The 13,330-nt window shown below is 34.3% G+C and overlaps 6 protein-coding genes and 4 pseudogenes across 10 annotated transcripts, besides 1 other annotated feature; 2 read left to right on the top strand and 8 right to left on the bottom strand.

The window, feature by feature from the left end:
• Positions 1–13,330: part of a mobile genetic element that runs on past both edges of the window.
• On the top strand, positions 428–703 carry TVAGG3_0752800 (uncharacterized protein; the record flags this gene model as incomplete). Its single annotated transcript, XM_051245314.1, has 1 exon — positions 428–703. The coding sequence occupies one exon, from the start codon at positions 428–430 to the stop codon at positions 701–703; it is 276 nt and encodes a 91-aa protein (XP_051091901.1).
• On the bottom strand, positions 2,491–2,889 carry TVAGG3_0752790 (annotated as a pseudogene). Its single transcript has one exon. A coding segment is annotated over exon 1 (399 nt).
• On the top strand, positions 3,106–3,796 carry TVAGG3_0752780 (annotated as a pseudogene). The gene has a single exon. A coding segment is annotated over exon 1 (691 nt).
• TVAGG3_0752770 (organellar and viral DNA polymerase type B) lies at positions 4,536–5,103 on the bottom strand (the record flags this gene model as incomplete). The annotated part of the gene is made up of 1 exon (XM_051245313.1): positions 4,536–5,103. A coding segment is annotated over one exon (568 nt), but the record flags the coding sequence as incomplete, so codon positions are not given.
• On the bottom strand, positions 5,269–5,926 carry TVAGG3_0752760 (annotated as a pseudogene). Its single transcript has one exon. A coding segment is annotated over exon 1 (658 nt).
• Positions 6,046–6,282, bottom strand: TVAGG3_0752750 (uncharacterized protein; the record flags this gene model as incomplete). Its single annotated transcript, XM_051245312.1, has 1 exon — positions 6,046–6,282. One exon carries the CDS (start codon positions 6,280–6,282, stop codon positions 6,046–6,048), a length of 237 nt encoding a protein of 78 aa, XP_051091899.1.
• Positions 6,910–7,559, bottom strand: TVAGG3_0752740 (annotated as a pseudogene). The gene has a single exon. A coding segment is annotated over exon 1 (650 nt).
• On the bottom strand, positions 9,308–9,710 carry TVAGG3_0752730 (uncharacterized protein; the record flags this gene model as incomplete). The annotated part of the gene is made up of 1 exon (XM_051245311.1): positions 9,308–9,710. A coding segment is annotated over one exon (403 nt), but the record flags the coding sequence as incomplete, so codon positions are not given.
• Positions 10,685–11,491, bottom strand: TVAGG3_0752720 (phage tail repeat-like family; the record flags this gene model as incomplete). The annotated part of the gene is made up of 1 exon (XM_051245310.1): positions 10,685–11,491. One exon carries the CDS (start codon positions 11,489–11,491, stop codon positions 10,685–10,687), a length of 807 nt encoding a protein of 268 aa, XP_051091897.1.
• TVAGG3_0752710 (serine threonine-protein phosphatase family) lies at positions 13,081–13,323 on the bottom strand (the record flags this gene model as incomplete). Its single annotated transcript, XM_001303362.2, has 1 exon — positions 13,081–13,323. The coding sequence occupies one exon, from the start codon at positions 13,321–13,323 to the stop codon at positions 13,081–13,083; it is 243 nt and encodes an 80-aa protein (XP_001303363.2).

The following is a 13,330-nucleotide window of genomic DNA, read 5'->3' as shown; positions in this document are numbered from 1 at the left end:
AGGACGATATTGTAAACTAACCTTAAACACAATGACGACTAAAGCCTGTTTTGCTCTTTTGACACCAGAAGACTTTGTTGTTGTGAATGGTAAAAAATACTTCTTTGAAGATACTTACTCAGATATACCACCAACAGGTTTTGTTGACTTATTTAATACTTTAAGGACGGATGTAACATGTGCTGCAACTAGAGCAGGTTTCATTATGTTTGGATGTCCGACTGAGTTTAGTATAAACGATATGAGCTATAATACAAAACTTATATCTGGTTTTTACTACCAACAGTTTCCTATAACAGGAAAAGGTGTCATACAAGGTCTATCTGTTCCATTGACTTTAAGCACACCTATTTTATATATTGTTTCAAACTTAGGTTCAAAGTGTTATTCGAATGTCGACAGAAACTACTATGACCAAAAGATACTCATGCGTATAAACAACACTTTCTCTGCTGGTTTGCCTATTGTTCATTCGAATGCAGAGTTTTCAGCTTTAGTGAACTCAAACACTTTAGCAAACATAAACTTAACCTTAGTTGACGCAAACTTTGTTCCTGTAAAACTTTTATGTCCTATGTATTTGTCAATGACGGCAGAAAGTTTCGAATTGGAAGATGCAACTGGTGAAAGTATTGTACTACAAGAACAACTTCAACAACAAATAGCTCAAGAACAACAAATGCAACAAATAGCTCAAGAATAAAAAAAATATTTTTTTTATTTTTATAAAAATGTACAGAATAGATGTTTCAGATTTTTATGACTTCCAAGCATTCAGAAATATGTGTCCATTTAGAGACTATAACAAAGCAGTCGAGAATTTGAAACGTTTAGTCATTTATGTCGACTCTGCCCCAGAATGTTATGTTATGAAAGAATGGGATGTTGTCTTTAACAAACCAAGAGCAACAATAGTTTCAGAACAAGAATGTAGACAGAAACTTAAGAAAATAAAAGTTGTACAAGTTGGTATGAAGATGTTAGATGCTTGGGATATCTTATTGTCAAAGTTAGAAGATTTTTCAGTTCGTGGTATAAAGTTATACACCTTCTCCAAACTTCTATTCTATCTTCACTGGATATAAATATGAACAAGTAGAATGGAAAGAAAATATTATAGAAGCTTGGTTAGACCATGTCAAAGAAATTATATGCAATGGAAACGAAAGAGTCTATGAGTATATCTTATGTTGGTTTGCAAACATCTTACAACATCCAAGTGCTAAAAATGAAACTGCTCTCATTATAATTGGAAAACAAGGAACTGGTAAGAACACTTTCTTTACAGATATTTTGCAAACTGTTAGAGGGCTATTCGAACCCGAATATGACAAACTTAGAAAACATCTGCGGTAAATTTAACTCTTCAATAGAGAATATGAAACTTATAGTATGTAACGAACTTCAAAGTATAGATACAACAAAAGTTTTAAACTCAGATGCTTTGAAGAGTCTTATAACAGACAAAGTTGGAGTTGTTGAAAGAAAATATAAAGACCAAAGAGTTTGTGAAAATGTTGCAAACTTCATCATGGTTTCAAACAATGTTGTTCCGATGAAGTTAGAAAGTTCTGACAGAAGATATGTAGTTGTCAGAACGTCAGATTCTCATATGCAAGATACAGAATATTTTGACGACTTAGCAGAAACTTTGACATCTGACTTTTACAACCACTTGTTCTCATATTTCATGACATTAGATATTTCAAAGTTCAATCCAAGACAAATTCCACATACCGAAGAAGACAAACATTGTTAGAAGCAAACAAGAGTGTATATGAACTGTTTATAGATGAGACTAACTTTGAGTGTTTAGATGAAAGGTCATTGTACGATGAATATAAACAATATTGTCAAGAGTATGGTTATATGACAGCGTCTAAACGAACATTCTTGGCAAATGTCAAAAATCTTTTAGATGTTCAGAACGGCGTATATACAAAGAAAAATTTTTCTGAGTAAATTTTAAAAAAAATATTTTTTTATCCGATAGAAAAGATGGCAAAATTCATCTCAGTAAACAAGTACATGACAGAAGTCAAAGAAGAACTAGACCCATTCGCATATTTGAATGTTTACTTCTACCATTTTGAAAAGTCTACATTTGACAAAGTTTGGAACATCGAACCCGTTAAGTTTGCTATTGTGACTAAAAATGGTGCGAAATTTGAAGACTTAGACATAGAAGGTTTGTTAGCAGTCAAAGAAAATTTTGACAGAAGGTTCTCAAACCTTAAAGAAGGCAAAGCATACAAACTTGTTATACCTTATGAACCAAAGAAGCAGACGACTATGAATATTATGAGTCTAAAGTTGTAGAAGTTCAAGGTAAATTGGGTAAAAAGATTTTAGAGTCTAAGCCAGTGTTTGCTCCTAAAGAGGAAGAGAACATTGACATTGACCCAGAAATGTTCTAAAAATAAAATTTTATTTTTACATGTCAAATTTCTTTTTCTCTGGAACTGGTCTGGTTCAGGTTCTTTCTCTCTTCTACTTTTTTTCTCTTTCTTTCCTTTCTTCTTCTTTTCTCTGGTGGAGTTATGTCAAATTTCTCAGAACCATATTTTGTAAAAGTTCTTTGTCCTTTAATAGCTCATCTATTCTGTTTTCTATTTCATCTTCAAGAACAGCGCATGTGTCTTCTTTGCATTCTAAGAACTTTTGTTGGACTTCATCTTTCCAATCGGCGTCATCTCTGTCAACAAGTCTGTCATTGACAAATTTTAAGACTTCTCTGCTTAATGTTTTATGGTTCTTGTCATATTCCCAGAAACAGAACTTTAGAACAAATTCACCTTTCTTGTTTACACTATGTAAGATTTTATGGTCGACAGATGTTTTGCTGTCGAAAAGCTTGTCTCGAATATAGATAGCGAAATCGCTAGACATTTTCTAAAAGATAAAAATTTTAATTTTTCTAAAAATATGTTAGAAAAAAAGTTTGCTGACATTGACAAGAAATTTGAGAATGTTTTAAACAAGAACAAGAGGAAGTTAGAAAATGCTCAGATAAAACCCATACATGACAAGTTCTTATTTGCTCAGAATGGTATAACAGGTCTAATTGCACCACCTGGGTCGGGTAAGACTTTCACTTATCTTAAAATGGCTGCACAACAACAAGAACTAGATGAGAAGAACCCATTCTATGAGTTAGTTGTTATTTGTAGTACTTCTGGTCAATTTGACCAAACCGTCAATTCGTTCAAAGATATTATAAAAAGTCTAAGTTAGTATGTATAAAAGACTCTGAGTTGTTAGATTGGATAAAGAAGTACCAAAGAAGAGTTTTGAAGTACAATGCTATAAATGAGTATGTCAATTCTAAGTTTAAAGACCCAAATGAGGAAATGCAGAGAATATTAGAGAAGAAACACTTCAGAAACAAACAGAAAGAGATAGAATACATTTCGAAGAAATTGCAATCTTACGATTGGAAGACTTACCCTCACAGATGTCTTCTTATCTTAGATGATTTGCTTCTCATCCTTTGTTAAAGAACAGAGAACAAGACATGTGTCGAATTCTTAAGAAGCTCAGACACTTTAACATCTCAGTTGTCATTTGTGTACAGACAGCAAAGAGTTTAAGTAAGGATGTAAAGAGAATACTTACTGACATACTTTTCCCCGGATTGTCCGAAGACGATTTCATGGAACTTATGAAAGAGTCCATGGCAGGTAAGTTTGACAGACATGAACTATGGGAGAAGTACAAAGTCATACAAGACCCTCATACTTCTTTCAGAATTCATATCTACGCAAACAAAGTTCAAATTGTAAAAAGTCAAGCGTAAAAAATAAAGAGTTCATTTACTCTACTTGTTTGAAGTTGTCAAAATACTCTGTTATTTTTCACGATTTTCATACGGAATCTCTTCTCTCAGTTTTTTCGAGGGTAGCAAGCATATGAGGAAATTCATGAAATTTGGTCATTTTTCAGCAAAAATAATGTTTCGGTGAAGAGGTGAGATTTCACCTGTTTTTTCACACTCTTTTTTCACCTCTTGAATTTTGTATAAAAGATATGATTTCAGGGATTTTTTTTACGAAGTGTCAAAGTTCTCTTCGTCACTCATAACAGTTATATATGAAATTTGGTCATTTTACTCAGAATTCAGCAAAAATATAATTGAGGTGAAGAGGTGAGATTTCACCCATTTTCTCACCTCTTTTCTCACCTGTTTTTTCACAAGCATTTTACATGAATTGTACGATGTATATTTGAAATCCTGAACAATTTCGTAGCTTCTATTTCTTCTGTCAGTATGTCAAAAGTTTTAACAATACCGAAGGTTTCTTTATATTTCTTCTTGACGTCAGATAGAAGGAAATCTTCTGCTGTTGGATAGTTTTTGTTCAGAAATTCTAACATGTCCATTTTATCTTCTGCTGGTTTTTCTGCTTCTTTCTTTAAATCTGCATAGTCGTTTCGCATACGTTCTATCTCTTTGACGGAGTAGTTATATTTCCTAATTGCTGCTTTACATTTAGAACATTGCGGGTTCATTTTTGCGTTATATTCTGAAACCTTACCTGCTAAAACAACTAAGGCGTCAATTGCTCTCTTCATCTCAAACATAGCGGGTCTTATTTGTTCGTTCCATACTTTGCCTCTTCTATCTTTATCTCTTATCTGCCATACACATTCAGCAACTAACGAAACAAAGTTGTCGTAGGTCTTAAACTCCCCAGATTTATATATGTCAGAGATGTTCTTATATACCATATCGCAATCTTTGTCCATAACTTTATGGTTGCAATGAAATCCTAGAAACTCATAGTTTACCTTTCGTATGAACTTCTTTATTTCTACTGAGTCAGTTGCTTTGACTTCTATTTCATCGAATTCAGGAATAGTGAGCTTTTGCTGCTGAATTTCAGGCAATTTGGGTAAATGGTCAATAATGTCCTGCATTTCATAAAGATACTGTTCATTTTCTTCATCTTTCGCACAACAGTCTAAATTACATGTTAAAAGTTCTTGCTTTATCTTCTGGATTTCTGTTTCGAAAGTATATGAAGAAGGAATGAAGCTTTTCATCTCTACTAACATTGAAGTTGGGTTCATGACTAACGAGTTTGGTGCTGTTGTTGCTAACATGTTCTTACAATAAAAATAAAAAATATTTTTTAAAAAAAACTAACTTTATTTTTTATTTCGGGAAAATTCATGAAAATTCAACGGGTGAGAAAAGAGGTGAGAAAACAGGTGACATCTCACCTCTTCACCTAAAATATATTTTTGCTGAAAAAATGGTTCATTTACTCACAATATTTTTGTACAAAACGACCCCAAACTTTTAACTTCTTTTCTGCAGCTTCTAATGCTATCTTAGCGAGTTCATTTCTCTAAATTCTCTCTTTAAAATCTTCTTGTTCCCATTGGTCTAGTTCGTATGGAGAATCTCTATAACCAGAACATATCTCACGTTCATGTTCTATTTGTTTAAGCACATTTTTTCTAACTTCTTGTTCGAACAAAGGTTTTGCATTCTCTACTGTATCTTCAAGTTCTTCTTCATCTAATTTCTCATGAACTTTCTTGTCTATGGAGTCCAGAATTTTTCCAACTGCTATACAATATTTTGGAGAAGCCCACATTGCTATATAGTTTACGAGTCTTGGGTCTACATACATTCCTCTAACCTGTTTGATTTCATCAGGAATTCCTGCATGAATTTTGTATAAAAAGCAACCCGCTGTTTTCCGCGGGTTGGTATATTCTTCACAAAATGCCTTAAAATACTCTTCCAGGACTTATTTTCCAACAACCTTCTAAAGTCTTTCCTAAACTGCTGACACATCTTTGTTGCATTTATATAACCATCCTTGTCTCTACGTAAGACTTCAATACCGTTGTAAGTGCCTTTTGTGAATGTTTCGCCATTAGATTTGTTCGTGAACGTTTTTGCTTCGACTGACATTTCTGTTCTTACAATAAAAATAAAAAATATTTTTTTTAAAAAAACTAACTTTTTTTCTGTCTTAAGGAAATTCAAGAGGGTGAAAAAACAGGTGAGAAAACGGGTGAGATCTCACCTCTTCACCTAAAATATATTTTTACTGAATTTAGCAACAACTTTCTCTCAATTGGAGCTGTGGCATACTCTTTGCGTAAGCGGTTCAGACCTTCTTCGAACTCTTGGTCTCTCTTCGATTTGGATTGAGGTGGAAATTGGTAGTAATTTGGTGGAGGGACTTGCTGGAACTGAGGTGCAGGGGCTGGTGCTTTAGGTTCCTCTGGTTTGGGAATGGGCTCGGTTGGTGGGACGTCGGACATTCGTTTGTGGCTTAACCGTCGGACCACAACGATAAAAATCTCTGCTACTAGCAGTACTGCTACTGACAGTAGCAGTACTTTTACTGACAGTAGCAGTACTTTTTCTGACAGTAGCAGTACTTTTACTGACAGTAGCAGTACTTTTACTGACAGTAGCAGTACTTTATCGTCGAAAACCCTCTCAAATTTTCCTTTTTACTGCTCGTAGCAGTACTTTTACTGACAGTAGCAGTACTTTTACTGACAGTAGCAGTACTTTTACTGACAGTAGCAGTACTTTTACTGACAGTAGCAGAGATTTTTATCGTCCAACTTTACAAATGTAAACTTATATCGTTCTATTTTCTTCACTAGGGTCTAACACCAAAATAACCTTACAAATGTAAACTTATATCGTTCTATTTTCTTCACTAGGGTCTAACACCAAAGTAACCTATGTACATGAAATTTCACTGCATAAAAGGAAAAACCTGCGCGAATCGGGATTTGAACCGAGGTCTTCGACGCCTTTAACGAGGTAGCCCATACCACTGAGCTATGAGCCGCTTACATATTCACAAAAATAAATTGTTTTCATGAGTTTTCTACGATGTTAGAAAAAAATGTTATTTTCTAATATCTTCACATTCAATACTTTTTCAGCACTTTTCCGTAGTTATATATGAAAGACAATTCGAGATAAAAGTCATAGTACAATGGAATAATATGTTGCACACCATTTGTTGTGAACCAAACTTGAAAGTCAGAGAAACTGTTACTAGGTGGTTCGTAGAATTTAGAAGCAAAGTCATAAAAGTCCTTACCAATACATAGAAAACTATTGTTGCTTGAACTGAAACTTGCATGACACATAACATTTTGAGGGTCAAACACGTTTTTATAAACTGTCAAATCTGCTGGTGGAAGTATAAATTTAAATGGACCATCTGGTGGTAATGGTTCGTTCTGGTTTAGTAACCGAAGAAATTGTGCCCAAGAACGTTTGTCTACTTCCAAAATAAAAACTGTGTATCTCTTGGAGGGTTAATTTCAATCTTTTGAAATGAAACGGTGGAGTTCATCTTGTCATATTCTAGTTTCAGATAGTATGTTCCATTTAGTAAAGAGTCGTATTTTTCTTGAAATTCCCAATAATATTTGTTCATTTGAGTTTGAAAGTCATTTAGAGTTTTCTCAAGACTTTCGTCTGAACGAACTGTAAAGATTCTCATTTCGTCAAATTTGTCTATTAGACCACCAGAACCTTTATACTGCCCATGAAAATATACTGCGAACATAAACGCGTTAGTTCTATTTGAAAACAAAACTCTTCTGAATCCTATTGCCTTTGCATCTGAAGGACTTTGAAGCCAACGAATTGGATAGTCAAACCTGTATGAACGGGATGAAATTTCTTCATCTGAAATATTTCTACCGGCATTTGTAAAGATATAGTCTAACGGTTTTGTATCTGCTGCTTTTGTTCTTTGTTTTTCAACCTGAAGCATTTAATATATGTAAAAATATATTGTTTTAAAATGGTATGCCATATAGCTTCTTGAATTTGTTAAGAAGTATTTGAACGTGTTTTCCATCTGTATCTCTAGTGTTTACATAAGCATAGCCCGCCTTAGTAAAAATATACTTGTAATTTCCTATAGTTTACGCCGGTATAAAAGTAGAAAGAGTCTTGTTCTTCGCTATAGTAGTAAAACTCAAACGTATGCTCGCCATAGTCTGTAATTTCAATTGTTTCATCTTCTAGTTCGTCGACAAATTCGAATACAATATCTCCAAATTTGCTTTTGTTCTTATTGTTTTCAGAACAAGTGACCCAACGTAAGTTTTCAAGTCTATTGTCGTTTCTTATACGGTTTATATGGTCTACAAAAGGTAAATTGTTAGGATTCAGTATAAAATGAGTTGCAATGACAATATGTTTAAAATAGTTTTTTCCACTCATCTTCATAATAGCATATCCGTCATTTCGCTCCCATTCGCTTAAAACTCTTTTTGTCTTTTTGTTTCTGACTTCAAATGACTCACAACAGTGAATTTCATATTTCTCATCTAACAAACAAGTTTCCCAACGGTCTTCTCCAACAAACTCAGCGTACATTTCAAATAAAATAAAAAAATATTTTTTTAAAAATATATTGTTTTAAAATGGTATGCCATTTCATATTTCTCATCTAACAAACAAGTTTCCCAACGGTCTTCTCCAACAAACTCAGCGTACATTTCAAATAAAAATAAAAAAATGTTTTTTTACTTTACATAACCACCTGCTGCCAAAAGTCTTTGACGCCAACCCATACCAGCTAATGAAGGTTGACTTGGTTTAGTTTGGAAACTAAACTTTGGTTTTGGTTTATCTTCAGTTTTTGGTTTCTCTTCTTCTATCGGTTTTTCGTCACTTTCGGTTCCTCTGACTTTACCTCACCTGCAGGAACAGTTGTGTTGTCAACATCTTCATAAATATCATATGCCATTTGTTTTTGTTTTCCTTTTCAACTTTTTGTGTTTGTTGTAAAGTTTAGAATATTTCGACTCTAAGTCAATGAGAATGTTCTATATATGAACTGTTGGTCAGTGAAGTAAACTTTTCCATCTGTTGTCTCGAAAGCTCCTTCAGACTTCAATATTTTATTTGTGAGAGTCTGTTTCTTTTTTGAGATACTAGCCGTTCCATTTCTATGAAAAGTGACTTTATAGTTTAGGGTTTGTATTTCCAGACCTGGCACTTTCTATTATTGAATTTTTTCTCTTCATCTGTAAGTTCTTTGACAGGTTTTGACAATGGTTCTGAACTTTTTGTTTGTGGTGTCAAATCTACCGTTTCAACTTCTTCGGTCATTTCATCTCAGAAAAATTTAGTTTGGTTTGTTTTCAACTGGTTGTTGTTGTTTTTTAAGTCGGTCTAAAACTTCCTGAGGTATAGGAAGAACTTGACAAACACGTTGTGTAACTGCTGGAAGTCGACAAATCCATCTTGAGCCCATTTGTCTTAAAGCTGTATTGTTCATTTCATCTCCAGTAAAAAACTTTACATTCCCCAAGTTTTGAGGTGGTTGCGGTTGGTTATTGTTTACCCACTGTTGTGCATGGTTATATCCTCTGTTAAAGAATCTTTCACCTTGGTCCATATAGTGTCCTGCTTGGTTATAGTAGTCATTTGCTTTGTTATAATAGTTTCCTGCTTGTCTGGAAACATTGTCCATCCATCCTTGAACTTTTCCTCTTGTTTCAGGATTTGGAATAAGATTTGTTGCATCTCGTGCTACATCCCAACCTTTCTGTACAGTTTGTATAATAGGTTGTGCTTTCTCTTTAAGTATACCTAATGTACTCAAAATCTTCCTTCCAACTCCAAATACACCTCTGGCTATTGTTCCCACTGCGGGCAAAAATCTGGATGCAACTCCTGCTAATGCGCCAAATAAACCCATTTCTTATGGGTTAAAAATGACGAATCCAAACAAGGACCCCTATGTTTCTAAGGCAACAAAGAAAGCACTCATGGTAAAAATCTTTAGTTCAACACCAAATGCTTGGTTTATGGATATCTTGGAAAACATTCCGAGAGTTAGAACAGATGGACCTCCATACTGGCTAATATTTGTCGGTCAAAACACAAGATACTGTGAAGCCATACCATTACAGTCCAAAAATATTTTAGATGTGAAAACTGCTTTGACAATATTCGTTGACAAATACCATCCAACAAAACTGACATCTGACTGTGAACGTTCTTTCAAATCAGACGATATTAAAAACTATCTGCGTTCAAAAAATGTAAACCAATATTTCATTGTCGACCAAAACCATTCTGCTCTTGGTGTCATTGACAGTTGTATAAAAAATCTTAAGAGACTTAAACCAACCACAAGGTGGTGAGGTAGATGAAATGTCATATGACGACAAGTATAGACATTTCTCCATGGCAAAGATGAGACAAGTTTTAAATATTTACAATAGCCGTAAACAAAAAGGTTTGGGAAACCACTCCCCCGAAGAAATGAAAAACAACCCTGACTTAGAGAAAGACTATATATTTAATAGTTTAGTCAAAAGAGACAAACAAGAAAGAATGCCAGGCTTCAAACTTCAGAAAGGTGACAAAGTAAAAATAGAAATACCTAAACGCGACCCATATGAAAATACTATTGACTATGACAACAATGGGAACTCGACAGGTACTCGCATTCGTGTTCGTAAAAATAGAAGAAAGTATACAAGAGAATATTATGAAGTTTTAGGCAAACATGGCAAAAATGTACAGACTGCAAGCAGAAGATAAAACTACTATTGTCAGACCTCGTTTCAAACTTGTCAAAGTTCAAGGTGGTATACTTTCAAAGACAGTTCCTAACAAATATAAGACAACTCCTGACGAATATGCTAAAGAAGTTGAAAATGACGACTAAGCAATTCTATACCATGCGTAAACTGTCATGTAAGGTGGCATGTAGTCTTTACTTTGTCCCGTTGTTTGTGTATACCCTGAAACGCGATGTGTATGGTTTCCTTCTCCCTGTGTGCTACCCCAGAAACAATTTATAGCAAACTGAACGTTGTCTTTAACATCATATCCTTTACCTTTTTTCATTGCTGACCAATCCCAAAATCTATGCTTATGCCAACCTGCTTGAGATGTACTTAAATCTATGTAGTGACTGTGTGCAGGTAAGTTTTCACCTGAAATCGTTTTACTTCCACCTGTTTCCTTTGAAGAGTTTGCACAATACAAAAACCTGTCGACTATTTGAGTCCAAGTTCCAAAACCAAGTACTACTTCTGGTCTGGTAGAGTTCATTGACGTGTAAATAGAACCTATAGGATATACTGTTTGAAGTATTTCTGTCTTTAACGTTTGAAGCTCTGTTTTGTCAGCTTTGTTGTCATATAAATCTTGAGCAGTGAATTTAACATTGTTTTCATCCTTCATGACATAGACATTTCTACATCTAATGTATTTCATCGTCGTTATGTCATCCTCCGATGTTAAACCTTGTGGAAAGTTAGGAGGTTTCCAATTTAATACATCCCCACCAGTTTCTTCAACCGTTCCTTCAATATTTTCTATACCAACAGTTGCGAAGAAATCGTGTGTATGTCCAACGTCACTTTTCTTGTTTAAGGTTTCTTGTAAGTTTGTAATATTTGCAATGGTATGTGTATGAGTCTTTTTAGAATATTCTTTGTCAGCTCTTGTCACTTCACTTGACATTTTATTGTCAACATATGTTTTATCCGCCTTGTCATCTAACTTTTCTTGAAGTTCATCTACGTCATAGATGTTATGTGTATGGTGTTTTTGTGGGTATGCTCTATCTGTCCATGCGAAAATATAGTCTTTTGTTGCATCTACATACTCTTTGTCAGCTTTCTTTTCAAGGCTAACGTTTAAGTCTGTTATTTCAGATATAGTATGTGTATGTCCAACGTCACTTTTCCTGTTTTAAGGTTTCTTGTAAGTTTGTAATATTTGCAATGGTATGTGTATGAGTCTTTTTAGAATATTCGTTTTCAGCTCTTGTCACTTCACTTGACATTTTATTGTCAACATATGTTTTGTCCGCTAGTTCAGGATGAGTATGTTCTTTTGTTGCATATGTTGCATCTGCTCTGTCATGTTCTTCTTGAACTTTTTCAATGACATACTCTTTGTCAGCTTTGTTGTCAACATCTGCTTTTCAAAAGAAGTTCATCTATAGGTTTCTCGTTTAAAGTTCTTTTTGTTGGATTTATACAAACAGTATGGTTCTTACTGTCTTGAAACAGAAACTCGTCTGTCAATGGGTTTATCGTCAGTTTTAAGTTTCCTTCTTTCAATGACTCAGATATCTTAGAATAGTTTGAAAAGTTTGTTGTGTTTCTTATTTAGAGCTTGCAAAATGAGTTGTCGGTTGTGTTGTATTTCTCTCATAGACGCTGTTTCTTTCGACATTTTTATTCTAGATAAAATATGCTTTCAATAGAAAAAGAAAATTCTAGAGTTGCTACAACTAAACCATTAGATGAACTTTTTACTAATGTCGGTCAAAAGTTTGAGACAGAGACCGTAAAGCATGAAGGCTATCGTTTTGACTACCCATTAAGATGGTTAAGAGACCCATCTGTCACAAAAGCTATTGGCTTTCGTAGAATGAAGTTCATTTCAGAAGCCATACATGGTTTCCCATTTACGGTCGGTTTTGAAGTTCGATACTATAACAAAGAGAAACGTACGTATGAGAAATTTGAAACAGGGAAAACTTTTACAAGTGAATTTGCTTGTAAACTTAGAAACAACTCTTCAAGCTTTTCAAGAAAAAATAAACGATATCTATCTCGAATATGCAAACAGTACAACATTGACGAAGGAGAGTACCATCTCGATATTATATATGACAGGAAAAATGCAACTGTTAAAATCAATAAATAGAAGACCTTGGAGAAACGTTTATATTTCTACAAAATATAACAACTTGGCATGGTATAGGTTTCTGAGGATGTTAAATCAGCCTGCAGAATATCCAGTACACCCGGACTTTTATGAAGTCGAAAACCCTAATGGAACATATGAAAATGTTTTCGACTCAGATGCTATTATAGTTCATGCTTCATTTTCTGGCGCCCAAAACTCTTTTTTATGCTTGGCAAATGACTTTTACGAAAAACCTACAAAGCTATATGAACCACCGAGTGGAAGTATTTCAGACTTTCAAGTATGGTTTACAACAGATGGAAGAAAGAGAATAGTTCCATTATACCACGCGTTTTACTTAGAACTTAGTTTCATATACAACTACTATCGAACGGTAAAAATATAATTTTTTAATACGGTTGAGGTGTTGGATTTGGTTGCCAACTAGACTGTGGTGCAGGTTCAGGCTGTTGTATAACAGGAGCTTGTTCTTCTGGTTCAGGGTCTTTAGGTATAATACCAACGAACTGACCTACTCTTTTACCAATATTTTTGACTCCGTTCCAAATTCCTCTTCCTACGGTTTTTATTCCATTCCATATACCTCTTCCAACATTTCGAAAGAAGTTTCCTATTCTTCCAAAGAAACCCATTTTACTA

The sequence above is a fragment of the Trichomonas vaginalis genome, chromosome III (assembly GCF_026262505.1).
Source record: "Trichomonas vaginalis G3 chromosome III, whole genome shotgun sequence".
Lineage (NCBI taxonomy): Eukaryota > Parabasalia > Trichomonadida > Trichomonadidae > Trichomonas > Trichomonas vaginalis.
Note: the sequence above shows the minus strand (reverse complement) of the source record. Positions and strands in the feature narration are given on the sequence as shown.